The sequence below is a fragment of the Macaca fascicularis genome, chromosome 3 (genome assembly GCF_037993035.2).
Source record: "Macaca fascicularis isolate 582-1 chromosome 3, T2T-MFA8v1.1".
Lineage (NCBI taxonomy): Eukaryota > Metazoa > Chordata > Mammalia > Primates > Cercopithecidae > Macaca > Macaca fascicularis.
In genome coordinates this window covers 21,017,025-21,038,745 of record NC_088377.1, presented here as the reverse complement: position 1 = coordinate 21,038,745, position 21,721 = coordinate 21,017,025, and the positions used below count along the sequence as shown (strand labels likewise).

The window sequence follows — 21,721 nt, the reverse complement described above, 5'->3', positions numbered from 1 at the left end:
GAACAACAATAAAGAAATAAATAAGCACAATTGGGAATTTCACTTGGAAGTCTGTTAAGGACATGGAAGTCTCATGTCTGGTACTGGACCTCCTGAGAATTACCTCTTTGGGGAAAATTTCATTGTGCACTTAAGTCATCATGACTTCATATTTTTATCCCCAGAATTATGAAAAGCTTAATGTTCAAGAGAAAGACTTTGAAAATTATGTTCTGGCCAGGAGCGGTGGCTCAGGCCTGTAATCTCGGCACTTTGGGTGGCCGAGGCAGGTGGATCACTTGAGGTCAGGAGTTCAAGACCAGCCTGGTCAACATGGTGAAACCTTGTCTCTACCAAAAATACAAAAAATTAGCTGGGCACAGTGGCATATGCCTGTAATCCTAGCTGCTGGGGAGGCTGAGGCAGGAGAATCACTTGAATCTGGGAGGCGGAGGTTGCAGTGAGCCGAGATCACGCCACTGCACTCCAGCCTGTTGAGCAGAATGAGACTCCGTCTTTTAAAAAAAAAAAAAAAAAAAAAAAGGAAGGAAAGAAAATTATGTTCCTTGAGCCTTATATCATTGAAAGTTTCTCACGTTAAGTCAAACGTTTTCTTTTACTTTCAGGAGAAGAAGCAGAAGTTTGACCTGGCAAATGTCTGTGTGCTGAGCTCAGGGGGCAAAATGGGCATGTCTACCCTCCGGCATTTGAGATGCATGAGCTCAATCCAATCACATTCCCTCAACAGCACAATAAAAGACATGTTATGAACCAACTTAAAGGTATTCATCATAGCCATACACCTTATCAATGCAACTCAAGCTGCATCAGCCAGGCTTCCACTGGTAGACAGTATCTGCACAGGTAGTGCACATGCATAAACATGAACACGTGTGTACACAGACAGACACGCCAGTATGCATTTGCAGAAACGGCTGGCTGCAGAAGACAAAACAGCCACTTCAGCTTTGTGTAAAAGAGAAGCACTCAAAAGCCCCTCTGGATTGCAAGACACATCTGCTACAGCTAGGAAGAGAACACATCCACGGCCATGCTTTATTAGGGAAAGACGGAGAGGTGTGCTCATGATTGAACATACTGAGGAGACTGAGCAATTAGAGAAGTGGACAGAAATGTGGTTAGTGGTAGCAACAGGCCCATTCCCAAGAACCAGGAAAACCAATCTGTTACAAAGAGCAGAGTCAGCGGCGAGAGAGACGAAAGGTGGCCAGGCTCGAAGAAGGGTCCACTTACTGACGCTGCCACACACGGCCATGCAGTACTCTTCTGTGTCAAAGTTGTTCCGGTTGCCGCCACATCCGCCGTAAAAGAATGGGGCACACTTCCCTTCAGTCACATCAAAGTACCAGCGGGAGATCATTGCTCGGCATGGCCCCGTCTCGGCTTGTTCAGAGCACACCTCTAATCAGAGGAGATGTGGGGAACCACATTTAGCATGAAAAGGCACCGTCTCTCTGTTCACGTACACACGTTTACTTCTTTTAATCCTCCCCGTGGCAACCTGGACTGGGTTTATTAGGCAGCATCTACCAAACATTTACTGAGGAATTTAACTGCCCACCAGGACTAGAGATTTACCTCTCAGAGCATGCATTCTCATCTGGTTTAATGAGTGCAGGACTCGGTAGTAATAAAAGGATTCTGGCCAAAGGTGAAAAGATCATTTGGCTGCTTTTAAGATGAGTATGAAATGACGGAAGGTGTCTGCACATCAAAACAATTCTCCATTATAAAAAATAAACTTCTCTTTTAAGAAGTCAACTTTCATGTAAGGAAACTGCTCTGGTTATGAAGCGAAAGTTTAAGCCCTCACAAACATCTGATTGCTTTCCTTAACAAATGACTGCCTTAACTCAAGTATAAAATTAATTGCATATATTTTGAATGTTTTCGAGGTTTTGGAGGCTGTCTGTTCATTGACTTTATCTAGAAATATATGTCATATCTGTAAATGTGACTTATACTCAATGACGTTAACTCTAACTTAAGACCATTCATTTGCATATTAAAATATGTACCAATATAAATGGTCTTAACTCCAATTTAAGACCATTTTATTTGTATATTAAAATATGTATTAACATGTTATATTATATATTTTAATAATTTAATTACATATGCATGAAATACATCTATAACAATGTATTAATGCTGCTATTTGATATTTATATATTAAAAATTTGCATTTGAATATATTTAATTACATATGCATTAAGTACAACTATAACAACATATTTAATTATGCTACTTAATTGAAATTTATGTATTAAAAATCTGTATTATTTGTATATTTTGTATATTTACCTGACCCTTGGGCAGTAATGTTGCAAACAATAAAACATAGTCAACCAGCTCTAACTTATTAATACACACCATGCACTGTTTTACGTAAATTAAAACATATCTTACCTGTCAACATGTCTTGCCACCCTCCCCAAGATCGGTTTCACTCACCCCTGATTGCCTCAAAGTCAATCGGTGACCCCTCCAACTACATGTATAAAGTCAACCCTGAGTAGACTTGTAATTCTACCTCCCATGTATATCCCATTTGCACTGGAAGTGAAACAACAGCCCAATTCTCCCTCTGGGTTTGTGCCCTGTCCTTGCTAGGCTGATGCCTTAGCACACACAGATGTCTTCTTAGTTTTACTAACATGACAGAGGAAAAAATACCTTTCTAAAAGATGAAAGCCATGCATCACCCACAACTTCCAAGTTAGGGATAGTCAACAGACTGATTCTTTTTTTCTTTTTTTGAGACAGGGTCTTGCACTGTCGCCCAGGCTGGAGTGCAGTGGCACAATCTTGACTGCAACTTCCACTTCCTGAGTTCAAGTGATTCTTGTGCCTCAGCCTCCCAAGCAGCTGGGATTACCCCCGTACCACCAAGCCTGGCTAATTTTTTTGTATTTTTAGTAGAGACAGGGTTTCACCAGGTTGGTCAGGCTGGTCTTGAACTCCTGGCCTCAAGTGATGTGCCCACTTCAGCCTCCCTAAGTGCTGGGATTACAGGCGTGAGTCACTGCAACTGGTCCTTCAACAGATTGATTCTAGTTAGCCAATCAAAGACAAGGATCCACAATGTCAATACAAATGGGGACTAACTATTGTTTTACTTCCCTACACATGTTGCTCTTTCAGTAGATGCAATAAAGTCCTGGCAAAACCAGAGGTTGCTACCATCATGATGATGTCAACAGGAGGGACAGTCAGCACTAAGCCCAGAAGGTGTCAAACACTCTGCAAGAGAAATGCCCCATGCAAAGAGCACTAAGATGACCTGGCTCTCTTCATGTGGTTTTCAGATGGAAACATGGTTACAAAAGCATCAACCTCGTTATTATCCATCATTAAGGCCATCTCACTCAGTACCGCTGCTTTCAAAGTCCATGCTCCCAAAGCATGTCTTTGAAATTGGTTTTCTGTATACAATAGTCTTGTAGGATGAAAACTAGCCAACTTGTTGACGTAAGAATCCCATCTACTTTGCAATTTTATTTATCTTCCAAAATTAAAGGACTGGCACCCTGATTTATTAAAAGTGACTGGTTCTAGGGGCCATATCCCCTCTAAGTTACTGACAGAGCAGCTTCCGGACTGTGAAGCTCAAAGCCATGCCTAGATGTGAGGACCCCCATCAACTATAGCCAGCAGTGGTCTCTGCTGCCAGAGCTTATCTTCAGTTGTAACAAACATCTACACTTTCCTTTCCTTCTCTGTATTTCCTTCACCAATGTGTACGTATTCATGCCACATGCTCTTTAATGTTTCTAAGACACAGCAAAACACATTATTAATCTCTTACTCAGGCAGTGTTAATTCCAACAAGACTTCAAGGCAGCAGTGCCTCCTAAGCCTACACTGCGCCGGGAATTGGCATCGGGATTGCAAGCACTGTGGCCACTGCTACCAAGGGAGGCACAGAATCCCTTCACCCCATAGTTACAGGAGCATTGGCAACAAAATTCACCGTGCCTTGGCAATTTATGCTGACCCTCACATTTTGGCATTTTAAAAAAGTATCATCTTAGAGTACCAAATATGTGTCTTCTTATAGATGTGTGTCACGGGCCTCACAGTGCACATCATGGCTCTGTAGATGCACAAACCTTGTCTTTATGAGTCTACATATTACATAAAAGTGGTAGAATTTTGGGTGGGTGCAAGTCAAGTAATGGGATAAAAGAATGATGATCGAAGGAGATGGTTCATGATAAATATGCGCCCTTGTGTATGACCTAGCAACAATTTCTTTCTTATGATAAAGGCAAAATCTCCCCAGTCCAGAACCTAAATGACATTATATTAACATTTTCCTATATCATTAGTAAAACACAATGCCACATTCATTTTTATTTTCTTCTGCCTCATTCTGTAACAACTATGAAACCATTTGTTATAGCTAATTCGTAGAAACCAGGCCAAATGAGCCCCAATCAACTAGAACAAGCATTCAGAACTCAAAATCCATTTACATGTTAATTAAGTAAATAGTATAAGCTACATGTTGAGCCTACAACTCTTGCTGGAGTCTCCAGCTGTAAGAGTCTTAACTCCTTCCTTTCATAAAGGCCAAGAAAAGAGTGAGCTAATCCCTATTTGGGGAGTGTTGCTTGGTTCTCCCAATCCTGTTAGGGGTAGTTGGTGCTCTTGACTTTGAATGGCACCCAAGAGTTTCATGGCCTTGGAGGAGTCCAAGTGGGCATCACGGGCAATAGCAAAAGATCCCACAATACTCAAATACAAAAGGCTCTCTGAGATAATGTGGTCAGGAATGGGTGTATTGGGTGTAACACTGTATGTTAATTTAATGCCAAATACATAACGTATGGAGAAGACGTATGTGAGGCTGGAAGAACAGGACTGACAGCGTGCCTTTGTTACTTCTGAATCTCTAAAAGCCAGCTACCTTGTCCACGTCAGCAGGTTCTCAACTGCTGACATGGAGGGGGAGCAGACAGGCCTTCTCTTAACATGCAACCCCTCTCCTGGTGAAAAAGAGCTTCTCGTTATAATTCCCCCAATTGTCAGCAACCCTGATTCCCCATCACCTCCCGCTTTCCAACACTTTCCCTCAGGGATATAATGAGAATCTCAATTTCCCACAGCAGTAAAGCTGATTTCAGAGGGGACTGGGAAAGGAACAGATAACGTATCCTCTATCACTCATAATTATATTCCTACTCTACTGTGGGGAAAGGGAATACAACTGCTTGTTTTCTCTGACCTTTTTGCTAACCCTTTATTATTCCACAACAATTTTCCATGTGGTAGAAAAGAGAATCTTAGCCTACTCTGGGAGAAGCTGGGACTGCGGGGAGGGTCAGCACCAGGGAAGTATGATGCTAATGCTTTTACACAAAGTATGAATAGGCACACAAAAAATGGCCAGTGCGTCTCAGAAGTGAACATGGAGAAGCAGCAGCACAGACTTAGGTTAAAGCTGTGTTAAGGGATTAACGTCAACTTCATAGACGTGATACTGTACTGAGTGAAGACTATACAGGGTCTCTTTGTATTAATTCTTTTGTTTTTTTTTTTGAGACGGAGTCTCGCTCTGTTGCCCAGGCTTCAGGGCAGTGGCACTATCTCCGCTCACTGCAAGCTCCATCTCCCGGGTTCATGCCATTCTCCTGCCTCAGCCTCCTGAGTAGCTGGGACTACAGGCGACCGCCACCACGCCCGGCTAATTTTGTTATATTTTTAGTAGAGACGGGGTTTCACGGTGTTAGCCAGGATGGTCTCGATCTCCTGATCTCATGATCGCCTGCCTTGGCCTCCCAAAGTGCTGGGATTACAGGTGTGAGCCACTGTGCCCAGCCTGTATTAATTCTTACAACTGCATGTGAATCTACAATTGTCTCACAGAAAATATTTTTTAATTTTTTCTTTTTTATTATACTTTAAGTTCTAGGGTACACATGCACAACGTGCAGGTTTGTTACATATGTATACCTGCGCCATGTTGTTTGCTGCGCCCATCAACTCATCATTTACATTGGGTATTTCTCCTAATGTTATCCCTCCCCCAGCCCCCAACTCCCTGATAGGCCGTGGTGTGTGATGTTCCCCACCCTGTGTCCAAGTGATCTCATTGTTCAACTCCCACCTACGAGTGAGAATATGCGGTGTCTGGTTTTCTGTCCTTGTGATAGTTTGCTGAGAATGATGGTTTCCAGCTTCATCCATGTCCCTGCAAAGGACATGAATTCATCCTTTTTTATGGCTGCATAGTATTCCATGGTGTATATGTGCCACATTTTCTTAATCCAGTCTATCATTGATGGACATTTGGTTTGGTGTCAAGTCTTCGCTACTGAAAAGATTTTAAAAAGCCCACATTAAAAAAATAATATAGGAAGCCGGGCATGGTGGCTCACGCCTGTAATCCCAGCACTTTGGGAGGTCGAGGCGGGTGGATCACCTGAGGTCAGGAGTTCAAGACCAACATGTCCAACCTGGTGAAACCCTGTCTCTACTAAAAATACAAAAATTAGCTGGGCGTGGTGGCGTGCACATGTAATCTCAGCTACTCGGGAGGCCGAGGCACTGGAATCACTCGAACCTGAGTGTAGGTTGCAGTGAGCCAAAATAGCGCCACTGCACTCCACCGCGGGCGACAGAGTGAGACTCAGTCTCAAAAAAAGAAAAACACAAATAATAATAATGTAGGAATACTGATTTTTCAGTTTGCCTAAGAATTCTAACCTTGTCTCTTTCCTTGACTCACAGATTGAAGGATTTGGAAATAATCAGGTTGAGAAAATTTCCTTTACATCCCTCTCTAGCAATGGGGTATTAATGAGAGATCTAACCAATCAAGATGCTCACCAACTAGAAGAGTTTTAGAGCACTGAGACCTGAAACACATCTTCAATAAGCCGCATCTAGTTTCACAGAAGATAAAAATATCTCGAGAGAGTTCAAATGCTTATGTTTACATTTTCTATTTTTCTCAAGAGCATAATTTCTTCCTTCCTAATCTACAGAAACTTCTAAAAACATCAGCAAAAAACCTGTTTCACATTAATTACTATTATCACTCAGTAGAAATATATACATCAGTCACTAAATGTAGAGGATGCAAAATTAGACCTTATGTAACTAAACCCAAATAGGATTCCTGTGAAAATTAAAACCGTATCTTCAAAATGTATACCATATATAATTATTATGCCAATTAAAAATAAAGTTGAAAAGAAAAACAAATTTAAGGAAAAACAAAAACCTCTTCATCTGCCTTATCTTTATTCTCTTCTCAAAATGTAAAATACTAAGAAAACTAACATTTTGAAATCATTTTTGAAATCAAACTTATTTTTTGATTTCCAATCTACCTTTCTGTTCAAAGTAAATATCAGATAATAATGGAGAAAATTTGTTCAGAAAAATAAAAGCAAGAATATTTCTTAAAGAGAAATGTTAGATAGAAACACAGGCAAAGACTTATATGGATATCTAACGAACCACAATCCTTTATTCATGTTGAATTTCTTAAACTTTCAAGATCACAAATAGCTTTTCTGATATTCACTTAGCTGAATTCTACTAGCAAGGAAGCATTATGCCTTCTTTTATAAAAACTCTACTCATTCTTCAAGACAAAATGGCATTTAATACACTGAAATGCTGGTGTATATGAAACACAAAGTAAAGTTATCTGCTCCTAATCAAACTCTATGCATTTTATCTTTGTAAGGTAGGCCCTTGCTGAGATTTGTGCTGGTGTCAACACTATATTCCATTTTCTAAAAATCAATATAATACAAAATAACACAGAACTAAGCCGGAGCTCCCTGGATTATATAAAATGATTATGAAATTCACTGTTTAAAAAATAATGCTCAATCACAAAAAATTAGTTCTGAATAGGTATTTCAAATTGGACTGAAATTGTGGACAACCAAGGTTAGAAAGCTAATTTTACATGTTTTAAGAAATTTAGAATGAACACAGTTGTGAAACTGGCAACCAGTATGGGGAGAAAATCTCCACTTTTCAAATGTACGATAATTACAATGCCTTCTTACGAAGCAAAGTTAACAGATTAGCAAATAATTTGTTTTTTTTTTTTTTTTTTTTTTTTTTGAGACAGAGTTTCGCACTTGTTGCCCAGGCTGGAGTGCAATGGCGCGATCTCGGCTCACTGCAACCTCCGGCCCTCAGGTTCAAATGATTCTCCTGCCTCAGCCTCCCGAGTAGCTGGGATTACAGGCATGTGCCACCACACCTGGCTAATTTTGTATTTTTAGTAGAGACGGGGTGTCTCCATGTTGGTCACGCTGGTCTTGAACTCCCGACCCTCAGGTGATCCACCTGCCTCAGCCTCCCAAAGTTCTGCAATTACAGGTGTCAGTCACCGCTCCCGGCCTAAATAAGTTGTTTTTAATAAACCAGTAAAGATATATTTTAGAATAAAGTAAAGCTGGTTATTATTATTTCGTTTTTAATCATTGAATTTCAAGTATTCTCAGCCTACCGGAATGTATGTGAAATAAAACTATATTACATGTAATGTATACATTTTAAATTTACAAATTTTGGGAAAGCGGCCACAATCAAATTAGAGTTATTCAGAGAGAACTATATTTTCTGAAGTTTTTTAAAAAGGAAACATTTTAGAGCATTATTTTCTCCATGAATATCTACTTAAACTTCGCATAATAAAAATATTTCTCCTTTCTGAGAGAAATTCTATATCTTGAACTCTTTTTGTCCAATTTTAAGTAGAGTAAAAAGGGCAAATGTAAGGCAAATATAATTTATTTATGTAATAAGTTACTTCCTTAATGTAACAGTGGAATAAAATGAAAACAAGGACATAAGTATTAAAATCCACTAAGTATACAGAACTTCAATATTTCAAATAAACTTTATAATTTATAAATATAATTTATATATTATATACAATATACAATTTACATATTTATATAAATGTTTATATAATTAACACATATGTCTGTCTAATCACTTAATCCATTAACAATGAAAAAGGCTGAGCTCAATGTAGTTTATAACAACTTTACTTTTTTAGCCTAAGTTACTGCTGCAATTCTAAGTATTACTATACGGTGACATTTAATGAGCCTGTTATTAAAATCAAACGTGTATTTTGTTGAAAAATAAGTAGACAATATTTGCATTTGATTCTATTGAAAAATTTTTAAAAGTCAACACACTAGAAAACTGGTTATTTTTTAAGAACATGTTTTTCCCAATTCTGGAACCATGTACTTTCAATAGAAAAGAACATTTATCGTGTTCTTGTACATAGTAGCAAGCAGTCATCAAAAAACATGTTTAGAAAATTACTCTAATAAGGCAATAAATTATCAAATATTTATGACCTAGTAATCATATTTTACTAAATAGAAGCATGTGAAATTAGGCAAGCAAGCTTGAACTGAAGTCTTATGACAAATCTCACTTAAGCTCCAAATATGGATTGAAATACAAACAAAGATGATGCAAACAGCTGTGCATGTTAATGAAAGCACTGCTTCAGTACAAGATGATGGGTGTTAATTTGTCACGGAAGTCTCTAGAAGATATCCGCAGTTGGCTAGCCTTTTTACTGAATTGCGTTAATTCTCTGAGGCTAGCCAATACATCTGTCATTCTAATTATACCTGACCTAATTCTCATCTCTCCATGATGAAAGATTGTTTATAAAGTGCCACCTGAAGGAGGGAGATTTACTTGTAAAGCATTTAGACTAATCAGGACTCCTGTGACAGTGTTAAGGAACATTCACAAAAGGGTACCACTATGGTTTTTCCTCAATCTTTGTTTCCTGTTTGTTATGGGAATAAACTTGCTCTTCGCTGAGCTGCATGGTTAGTGTGCAACACACTACTAACAAGAAGCTCAAAACTCGGGATATCATGTCCTGTATTGGAAAAAAAGGGGGAAGTTCTTTTTCTTGCTGAATAAGAGACAGGAGTATGCTGGGAAACTGGCACTGTCTAGAAAAACAAATAGAACACTCTTGAGTTATAGTGTATGCCAATTGCCATGGTATAAATACTCCCACCATTGGTATTTCAAGCTACTAATGGCTATGGCTTACAAAATTCCTCTATACTGTAATAATTAGCTTTTATAGGATAGCAGGAGTTGACTACACTACCATGTTAATGACAGGAAATAGGGGCACAAGTGAAAACATGCAGGGAAACTGTAAGAGTTTTTCAATCTCCTTGGTCTTGAGTTGTGAATTTGAGGAAAGAAAAGCTCAGTAGGTAGATGTCTCAGGATTCACTCACACTTGTTGGTATCTGTAATATACCAAGAACAATAACACCAAAGGTAAGAATGGTTTTCCTTTTCAGTTTCTTATTTCCTGTCTCAATGCCGCAAATCGCACCATATGGAAGGCAGGAGACACTACTAGAGTCTACTACTCAAAATAGATCTGTGCACCAGCAGAGTCAACACCACCTGGGACTCAGGCCCCCATGCAGACTCACAACGATTGTTTTCCAAGGGCCTTGGGTAACTCAAATGGATATCTCAGTTTGAGAAGCAGCATGATCGACCTTATCTTTTAAATGCAATAGATATGTCAAAATGTGAGACACAAGATTTAATCATTTTCCAAAAGAACCACTGGGGAAGAATTAGTAAAAGTTGCATATGTTTTGGCTTATTAAAAGAAGCACACATATATTTGGTAAAAGACAGATACAACATAAATTAGTAGTCTTAAGATTCAAATATACATCTCAATAACTTAATTCGAACAGATTGAACAGATTGTCTATACAAATTTATTTTACTCTGAAGTTCTGTCCTATCTCAAGCAATATTAAAACAGCTTCAATACCTCTGCCTTAGATCCAGTACCAAGATCATAATTCTCTTACTCATATTAAGACTATGAAAATACCAGACTTCTCAGAAAGCTGAATCCAAGTAGTATCATTCCTATAATATCTCAGAACATAAGAAATATCAAATTTTTTATTTTTACTTGTAAAAATAATGAAGAAAGCCAAGATCAATTCAAGGGCTTAGAATATACTTCTTTTTTTTTTTGAGACGAGTCTCGTTCTGTCACCCAGGCTGGAGAGCAATGGAGTGAACTCGCCTCACTACAACCTCCACCTCCGGGGTTCAAGCGATTCTCCTGCTTCAGCCTCCCAAGTAGCTGGGACTACAGGTGCGTGCCACCACGCCAGGTTGGCCAGGCTGGTCTTGAACTCCTGACCTCAGGTGATCCACCCGCCTCGGCCTCCCAAAGGGATTACAGCATGAGCCACCGTGCCCGGCCAGAACATACTTCCTTATACCACTTCTCTGTAATGAAAGAAATAGATGGTATTTCTGTTCCGGTTAAAAAAAAAAAAAAAAAAAAAGAGGCCAGGAGTGGTGGCTCACGAGGTCAGAAGACTGAGACCATCCTGGCTAACACGGTGAAATCCTGTCTCTAACAAAAATACAAAAATACCAAAAATTAGCCGTGCGTGGTGGTGGGCGCCTGTAGTCCCAGCTACTCGGGAGGCTGAGGCAGGAGAATGGCATGAACCCGGGAGGTGGAGCTTGCAGTGAGCCGAGATAGCACCACTGCGCTCCAGCCTGGGCGACAGAGCCAGACTCTGTCTCAAAAAACCAGAAAAATAAAAAACCAAAACCAAAACAAAACAAAACAAAACAAAACAAAACCAAAGGGGGAAAAAAAAGAAAGAAAGAAGGCCTCTAGATGTAGGTCATGTGTTAGAAGGATGGTCCTGCTGTTTTATGACCTTCTCTGGGGAAGACTGAGCATGTCCACCTCTCCATGTTAACTGGCTTCTTGTCACAATCCCTAGCAGGCAAAGAACCCAGACTCCAGCTGGGAACAGCAGTGTCCCTGGTTACAGCACAGATGCCAATCACCATTTGCTATTTTGTAACAGTGGACAAGGGGAGAGTGAATTCCTTTTGAACCAAAAAAAAAGAAAAAAAAAAACTAGGAAGGCGGTTTACCTCCCTATCTCACTGTCTACATGGTAAATATGCATACGCAATGTTTCAAGTCAACATTTTATGTTGTTTTTCTGTGTCTAAATAAAGCTACTAGACTACATGACACATTTTATCAAATACTTGTTTTTACCTTACTAAATGTGTATTTATCATATTTGCTTTGGCATATTTTTGTTTATTTTACTTGTTCTTGTACAATAAAAAATGTTCACTGGTTATCTATAATGTGCAAAGCAGTGATATAGAAGTTAGAGCTGACATTAAAATGAGACCAGCCAGGCTTGGTGGCTCATGCCTGTAATCCCAGCACTTTGGGAGGCTGAGATGGACGGATGGCTTGAGGTCAGGAGTTCAAGATCAGCCTGGCCAACATGGTGAAACCCTGTCTCTACTAAAACTATTAAAAAAAAAATTAGCCAGGCGCAGTTGGCAGGTGCCTGTAATCCCAGCTACTCCAGAGGCTGAGGCAGGAGAATCGCTTGAACCTGGGCAGCAGAGGTTGCTGTGAGCCAAGACTGTGTCATTGCACTCCAGTCTGGGTGACAGAGTGAGACTCCATATCAAAGAAAAAAAAACACAAAACAACAACAAAAACACACAAAACTTAGCTGGTCTCGGTGAGACACGCCTATAATCCCAGCTACTCGGGGCACAGAGGCAGGAGAATCGTTTGAACCCTGGAGGCGGAGATTGCAGTGGGCTGAGTTCATGTCACTGCACTCCAGCCTGGGCCACAGAGCGAGACTCCGTCTGTGGGGAGGGAGGGGGAGATGAGACATAGTATTGCACGGGTGTTTCTCCATTCACTTTTTTACCTTTATTTATTTATTTTTGAGACGGCATCTCACTCTGTCTGCCCAGGCTGGAGTGTAGTGGCACGATCTCGGCTCACTGCAACCTCCACCTCCCGGGTTCAAGTGATTTTTTTTTTGCCTCAGCCTCCCGAGTAGCTGGGATTATAGGCACCCACCGTCATGCCCAGCTAATTTTTATATTTTTAGTAGAGACGGGGTTTCACCGTGTTGGCCAGGTTGGTCTCAAACTCCTGACCTCAAGTGATCCGCCTACCTCAGCCTCCCAAAGTGCTGGGGTTACAGGCGTGAGCCACCGTGCCCGGCCTTCTGTTCACATATTTAAAGCCGCTCATCACTGCAGATCTCAACACCATAGCCCAGTGTTTTGCAACCAGAGAGAGTCTATCCCCTACTCCCTCCCAGGGGACATTTTTGATTGTCACAACTTGGGGGTGCTACTGGCATTGAGTAGAGGCTAGTGATGCAGCTAAACATCCTACAAAGCACAGAACAATCATCCGCAACAATTATCTGGCCCAAAATACCAATGTTACTGAGGTCCAGAAACCCTGCCATAGCCCAAGCAAACACCAGAAGGATTCGTGATGCGTTTTAGTAATTTTGCCCATCAATACTACTGGGCAGCAGTCACTAGCACTTCAGAAATCCTGGGTAACAAATGCTAGTAAATTTCCAGAACAGATGCAATCACAGGAATTGGCAAGCAAGACCTTTCTTTGCTCCTATCATGAAACATCAAGAACCTAAAGTCACGTGCAAGCACTTAACCTTTTTTTTTTTTTTTTGACAGGGTCTCATTGTCACCCAAGCTGGAGTGTGGTGGTGTGATCACGGCTCACTGCAGGCTTGACCTCACCTGGGCTCCTGCGATCCTCCCACCTCAGCCTCCCGAGTAGCTGGGACTATAAGTCTGTGACACCACAGCCAGCACAACAATTTTTTTTTTTTTTTTGTCTCCCTATGGTGCCCAGGCTGCTCGCAAACCCCTGGGCTCAAGCGATCATCCTGCCTCAGCTGCCCAAGGTGCTGGGATAACAGCTGTGAGATACCACGCCTGGCCTTTAAACATTTTTTTTTACACTGTAGAAGTCTCTTGATGTTCACAATTTGGGCTGCTGTCTTGAAAACTAAGGGGTTCCCTTGAGCATCATTTTTATATGCGATTCATTCATTCTTGCCTCCCCTTGACTTTTTACTCTTCTAACAGAATCACAAAAAGTCAGGCACATTGGAAGAGGTAGTTGGAAACCAAAGATGAATTTTCAGGAGGGCAAAATGGTTCAAGGCTAAGAGCAGCAGATGGTTAGGCTGTATTCCACTCTGCTTTTGGAAACTCATTTTTCTACAAGGGAACTAAAGACTTCCATTCAAATCCACAGCTTTGTTACCTGCTCAAGGAATCTGACACTACTTAATCAGACGTATGGCTTAGCTAAAAACCTGTGCCCAATTGGGTGTGGTGGCTCACGCCTGTAACCCGAGCACTTTGGGAAGCCGGGGCGGGTGAAATCACCTGAGGTCAGGAGTTCCAGACCGGTCTGGCCAACATGGTGAAACCCGTCTCTACCAAAAATACAAAAATTAGCCAGGTGTGGTTGCATGCACCTGTAGTCCCAGCTACTTGGGAGGCTGAGGCAGGAGAATTGAGAACTGCTTGCACCCGGGAGATGGAGGTTGCAAGATCGTGCCACTGCACCCCAGCCTTGGTGACTGAGTGAGACTCCATGTCAACAAAACAAAACAAAACAAAACCTAAAAAAAGGTGTACCCAGCTGGGTGCAGTGGCTCACGTCTGTAATGCCAGCACTTTAGGAGGCCAAGGCGGGTGGATCACCTGAGGTCAGGAGTTCAGGACCAGCCTGGCCAACATGTTTCACTGAAAATACAAAAGTTAGCCAGGCATGGTGGTGCACGCCTGTAATCCCAGCTACTCAGGAGGCTGAGACAGGAGACTCGCTTGAACACGGGAGGCAGAGGCTGCAGTGAGCCGAGATCATGCCATTGTACCCCAGCCTGGGCGACAAGTAAAAACTCCATCTCCAAAACAAAACAAAACAAAACAAAACAAAACAAAAACAAAACAAAAAAAGTGTGCCCGTGAAAACGTATGCATGTTTAAATGAACCTGAACCTCTGAGTTGCTGGATTTCTTCTTTTAGGTTTGGTTTTTTTTTCTCTTAATTGCAAATTCTTGAGTTGAGTACAGTTGTTGTGCCTGAGGCATCTGCACATTGTTTTTTTTTTTTAAGCAACCGATTGGGGAAAAACATAAGAAAGACTATTATTCTTTAAAAATCTAGTTTCTAGCCTTTAATTAAATTGGACTACAATTTTATTTTTAATAAATCTAGATATAATTGTATTAAAATACCTTCTACTGATTACTTCTGTTATTCTATTTTTTATTTTTTTTTAATTGGTAAAGCCAGGTTCTCACTATGTTGCCCAGGCTGGTGTCAAATGCGTATCTTTGTGAATATAGTAAACCACTGAATTCTCTCTCACACACACTTCTATATGGCTCTATTCCCTAGTCTCATCACACTTTAAGCAACCTGATTATCTGAGTGGGCTTTCTAGATTGAGACCATTAAACTACATGGAAAGATGCTTGTCAACGTCCTGCTTCACTCTGCCTCTATCAAAGTGTGTATCAAACACCTCGGAATCAATGGCTGCCGTGACATGGGGCACAAAATAACAGGCTGTTACCTGTCACATTTATGGCCAGTGCTGACACTGGTTCTCTTGACATCACTAGCAAGCATGCTACAGCCTGGGCCAGGAGTAGAAGTGCATCCTCTCTATCTTCAAAATACAAACGTAAAGGCCTGATGCTTGCTGTAAAAGGAGGAGCCATTACCCTTTTGCCCTGCTCCCAAATACTCCCTGGAACTTTAATTTCATTTTTGTACAGCATGCTGCTACTGAGGCCTCCAGCTGAAGTATGTGAGTTCATGTTCGGGTTCACAGCAAGTCAAGCTCACAGTTTACCCGGAACTTTGTGGAGAGTTAAATGTGAATCATAAGTAAAAATCCCATTAGTGAATTATAGGATACCTTGTAAGTGTCATGTCCATTACAAACAGGTAACAACAGAGGCGTGAGAAGTAAGCTAAGCTTTGTTTCTTCTCCCCTTGAGATCAATACAAGTCACTATGATTTACTTCAAGTATGTATTGCATTCATTCTATCTGGTGCTCTATCACCCAGTAAATCCCTATTCTTCCTTTATAATTACTGATATGCCAACTTCTCTGCAATGTAGTAGGTGAAAACTTTTGTTCCAGACTGAGCACTTTCTCTTCTCCATGCTGCCAAAATTCCATCCTAGGCAGGCCTGAAAGACTCATCCCTATGCAGATATGGCTAGAAGCAACCTGAGCAAGCCACTTTGTTCCCATCTCTGTGCCCCCAGCAACCAATGCCATGTCTGGTGCCTAGAAGTGCCTTGTGGATATTGTTGAAATGTATAGCAGTAAATTAAACGATACTTCTCCCAGATTAATGGTCACCAGAAGGAGAAGAAAAATAATTGAATTCTGCCAAGGTCAATCACTTAGCCCAATACAAGCAATACTGAGATCAAACCTTTTAGCTTTTATCATCACATGAGATGGTTAAAGAGTCATCTGTATCAGTGTCTCTATCTGTCCACTTAATAGAAGAACTCCCACAAGGTTTAAAACACCTGCAAGAAATAAAACTCTACCTTGAAACGTGGTGGCATCTAATACTATCTCATTCAATTTTCAGCTGGACTTAAAATTTAACTGCAGATATTTCAATATACAGTACATATTCACAAAAAAAACATTTTAAGCAAGAAATTGTTTCTTTTAATTATAACATAATGTTCTCTGTAAATATCAGTTTTATTATACTAATAGATATGGATAGGTTGCATTTATGCCTTTTATAATTAAAAGTCAACCTGTTGGTTTACCTTCAACATTCCTGATTAGTAGTAAACATTAGTTTGCTAATGTTTCAAATGCCAATGGAAGATCGGAATGATGATTATAACCATAACTAAGAGAGCAACTAAGGTTAATTGAGCAGTTACTGTATACCAGGAACTATGCAAAGTGTTACCTAAAAATTAATTAATTTAGTCCTCACAAAATAGTTAAATATTGGATAGGTCTTATTAATCCCTATTTTACAAAGAGAAGCAATGAGGATTCAAGGTTATTTGATTTATACAAATTTACACAGTTAGTAGCTTGTAGAGCAAAGATTTGAATCTGGACAGCTTGAGCTGTAAATGAAAGTGAACACCTACTGGGCACGATGGTAAGTGTTTAACATAGGTTACCTAAAGTCATTCTCACAAGAAACATGCAAGATAACATTACCATCTATACTACACACATAAAAAACAGGTTATTTAACTCATCCAAGGTCATTAAAATTCTCTCAAACACTATACTAGTCTGTCTCTAACCAAAAACAACAACAACAACAACAAAAAACCAAACAAACAAAAAAGAAACCTACCTCAAAAGAAATTAATTTGATACGGCAGTATGTGAAATAGAAAGAACTTCGCAGTCACCATCTTATGGTGAGAATCAGGGGTTAGCAAATGCTTACTGAAAAGGCCAGATAGTAAATGTTTTCAGTTCTGCAGGCAACACAATCTCTTTTGCAACCCTCAACTCTACTTCCAAAGCATGAAAACATCCATAGACAATACGTAAACAAATGGGATTGACTGTGTCCTAATACAATTTTTGTGCAGAAAACAGGAATCAGGCTATTTTTGGCCCCAATTTGTTGACCTTTGATCATTACTCTTATTTGTGGGCCCCGATCACTTTTTTTTTTTTTTTTTGAGACGGAGACTTGCTCATTGTCGCCAGGCAGTGGCGTGATCTCAGCTCACTGCAATCTCCGCACACTGGGTCCAAATGATTCTCCTGCCTTGGCCTCCTGAGTAGTTGGGATTACAGGCATGTGCCACCATGCCTAGCTAATTTTTTTGTAGTTTTAGTGGAGATGGGCTTTCACCATGCTGGCCAAGCTGGTCTCTAACTCCTGACCTCAGGTGATCTGCCCACCTCAGCCTTCCAAAGTGCTGGGATTATAGGCGTGAGCCACAGCACCAGCCTAATCACTTTAATTTAAGTAAAAATTCTAAAAGTTCAGAAATGCACAGTGTAAAATAATAGATGAATATATGCTTATATCAAAGGAATATGCATTTACAAGGGAACACAGGTTGAAATGAATTTGTGTGTATTTATAAAGAAAATAAAAAGTGTAATTTTGATATGAGTGTAGCAGAAATATCCTGGCCTATCCGGGTCCAAATTCTGATTTCATCACTTAACCAGTTACGTGACCCAGGGCAACTTATTTTATTTTTTCCTTTTCTTGAGACAGAGTCTTGCTCTGTCACCCAGGCTGGAGTGCAGTGGCATGATCTTGGCTCACTGCAACCCCTGCCTCCCAGGTTCAAGTGATTCTCCCGCCTCAGCCTGCCGAGTAGCTAGGATCACAGGCGCATGTCAACATGCCCAGCTAATTTTTTGTATTTTTAGTACAGATGTGGTTTCACCGTGTTAGCCAGGATGGTCTTGATCTCCTGACCTCGTGATCCACCTGCTTCTGCCTCCCAAAGTGCTGGGGTTACAGGCGTGAGCCACCCACGCCCGGCCTGGGGCAATTAAAAAATTTTTTTTTCTTGGCCTTAGAGATCTCGGCTTTAAATGGGGAAGTAAAATTTTCACCACACAGCATAGTTACAAGGTTTAAAGACAGAATCACTGCTTTGAAGCACAGGGGGCCTGTTCTCTCGGCTACTCGGGAGGCTGACGCTTGAACCCAGGAGTTTGAATCCAGCCTTGGCAACATAGCAAGACGCCGTGTCAAAAAAAAAAAAAAAAAAAAAAAAAAGAAAAAAAAGAAAGGGCAAGAGGAATGGTGAGTCTGAAAATCTGTATCTGCAACAAAGGGTTCCAAAATCTGCTCGTCTCCCGGGAGGTAAAATGCTGTCTGCTCTGCCCCCGTGATGCCTTTCACACTAGCAAAGAGCCTAGCCATCAGCAGGGGTACAATGAATATTTGCTGAATAAGTGAACATAAGGAAAAAATGACCAGTTCCTCTGGACAGGCACAATTGGCTAGATTAAATAAAAGACTGTGCCATTTATTACAATATCCATATTCAATCAGAGTTTAGAATTTATGCCTCAATCAAGACGACCCTGGTAACGTGGGTTTCTGAGGTACAATCCTTCTCAAAGAACAGAAAGTTAGGAGCAAGTGTCTAAATATACCACTGTTTTACTCAAATCGCTAATGGCTTATTCCATTAGACCAATAACCAACACTATCCAAGTTTTTTTTTTTTTTAACAACCAAAGATGACAACGAACCCCCCGAACTGGATAGATCTTGCAATCGTGTGCTCACTTTTATTTTATTTTTATTTTTTTGAGACAGGCTCCCACTCTGTTGCCCAGGCTGGAGTGCAGCGGATGTGCTGACTTTTAAACAATACTTTTATTCTACTGGAATCAGTAACAGAGAGCAGACATCTTCTCATTTGGGTATCATTGATTCTAACACAAAATGGCAGAGAAGTTTATGACTATGCTGAAAATGTCTTCTTTTTCTTCCCTCCATTTCTTTCACATTGTAATGGTTTTGAAACTATTGAGTTTTTTATGAAGCACACGAAGGACTGGTATCAGCAGCAATATGTTGGTAATGATGAAACAATTTTCTTAGAAAGGATGGCTGTAAATCACAGTTTCTTCTGGGTACTGAAACACTAACACTGAAAACAAGATGGTAAGCCTCCCTGCACTATCTTATATTTGCAAGTCACTTCTCATTTTTATGTTGAACACAGAAGCAAGCTACTTATAATTAGAGTTTTAAGAAATGAGTCATCACCTATGGCATCGCCATTGCTCTCAATTAGGGAAGAACCACAAATCACCTTTTGTAACAATGAGGAGGAGGAAAAGGACTCTTTGCTGCTGATTCCTTTAATGTTACCCTCTAAAAACATCTACTTCTTTATTGGAATTAGCTACAAGTACAAAAAACTATCTCACATGGGCACAACAGACCATAACATGTTTCTGTTAGGCCGACTTTCCCAGGAAGACTTGCCTCAATTAGAGCTTTCGTTCAGGAGTTTGAGGTGGAATGAATGGACTTGCATTAAAGATTCTATTTCTGGGGCATTAACAGTTGGTACCTCTCAATGACCAGGTATCTTGCTTTCAGAAGGTTGCTTTTATTGCTCTTCTCGCCAACAACATTATTAACTTGTTATTTTTTAAGGGTCATTTCTTTTTTGCCTTTAGCCTGGAGTGTTTTTTTATGAAATTCTTTTAACTGCCTTCGTCTTTCTACAGGAAATAACACAACATCTACGTCCCTCTATGTTTCGACTTAATATCAAATAATGCTACCTGTAAAACTCAAGCAAAAAGAACTGGACTAATGCAGACGATAATGAGACCACTTTACCTCAAGAGAATTGTCTTGTTCTAGAACATGGGCCTAAGTTGATGTGGCATCCTCTCACTGTACTGCATAACTGATGTCACTCCTTGTTCACCTGTTACCTCAACAGTAGTAACAACGAAACAAAATCTCTTTATTGTCTACTGGAAAAACCTGCAGTGCACAGTAGGTTCTGAATATTTATTTGTTAATTAATCACCTGCAGTTAATGCCCATCTTTGCCAGCCTGGCACTGAAGGTCTCTATATTTTGGTCCCAACCTAAAAGACATCTGCTCCAGCTTAAACTGGACCAATCCTGTCTCTCGAATATGCCTTTCCAGGGTGCCATATTTGCTTTGCTATTCCTGACGACTCTACAGCAAAATCCGTTGGTAGACACGCTACCCACCTACACTTTTGGCTCTAGTTCAAATGCCAGGCTCTCCATGGAACCTTCTCTGATCAGTCCAGAAGTTCCCTCTTCCTCTTGGAAGTAGGTTCTGTGTTCGTATTTCTTACAACACAGATGGCTTTGTATTTCTTTGACTTCTATTTCCTGTGAGATTTTAACATCCACCAGGGTCAGCTGGCCTATGTGTGCTCACCCATTCCAAGCAGCCAAGCGAAATGGCTTGTGCCAAGCAGGTGCTCCAAATCTAATATTCAGTAAATGGACGCTAACTGTTATATAAACAGCTAGCTTCATGGAGATCACACGGACTTCAGTCCCACTGCAGGATACTAGCTGCTGGAATTTGTATTCACACTTCATTTAGGTTTCAAGAAAAGAAGCCCTGAAAAGCTGTCCCTCCCCGCTACAGGCATCAGGCTAACAATCTGGTTCATTTGACCAGATCTGCCACAATTGGCCCTAACAGGTGTATGAAAAACATCCTGAGAAAGGATGTTTGAGTGTTTGAAAAATGGTGGTTCAAACAAAATGTGCATTTACTAGCACATTTACTTATGTGCTAAAATGAGTGAGAAACTGTCTGCCATTAAGTAGGGATTGGTAAAGTTAAACAATCCATCTTGCATTCTATGTTCTTTTTTTTAAAGAACATGTAAAACTTTCAATAAATTTTAAGCTAACCCTGTTTATTTCAGAATAGTCTCAATTTTAAAAGCTACAAGTTAAAGAAATGCAGAACCTCAAAAATACTGTGTTAACTGAAAGAAGTCGGACACAAAAGACCATATATTATATGATCCCACTTATAATAATGGTTCAAAAACTATAGAGACAGAAAGTGGATTCGTTGTTGCTTGGGGCTAGAGGTGAGTAGAGGGCTTCACTGGGAATGAGTATGTGTGATCTTACTGGAGTGATGAAAATGTTCTAAGATTAGATTATGGTGATAGCTGCACAGCATGGCAAATTTCCTAAAGCCACTGATTTATATACTTAAAAACAAATGAATCTTATATGTAAATTACATCTTAATAAGGTTGTAAAAAATGCAACAA

General features: G+C 40.3%; 1 protein-coding gene across 6 annotated transcripts in view; it reads right to left on the bottom strand.

Annotated features, from left to right (window-relative positions):
* The window catches only part of APP (amyloid beta precursor protein), a 287,131-nt gene that overhangs the window by 112,902 nt on the left and 152,508 nt on the right, over positions 1 to 21,721 (bottom strand). For 4 of the 6 annotated variants that reach the window (XM_005548883.4, XM_005548884.4, XM_005548885.4 and 1 more), the window contains exon 7: positions 1,234 to 1,401. The exons of the other annotated variants lie outside the window; for them this stretch is intronic. In XM_005548883.4, coding sequence (XP_005548940.2) covers positions 1,234 to 1,401 — 168 coding nt within the window. The remainder of the gene's footprint in view (positions 1 to 1,233; positions 1,402 to 21,721) is intronic. 6 annotated transcript variants of the gene reach the window in all.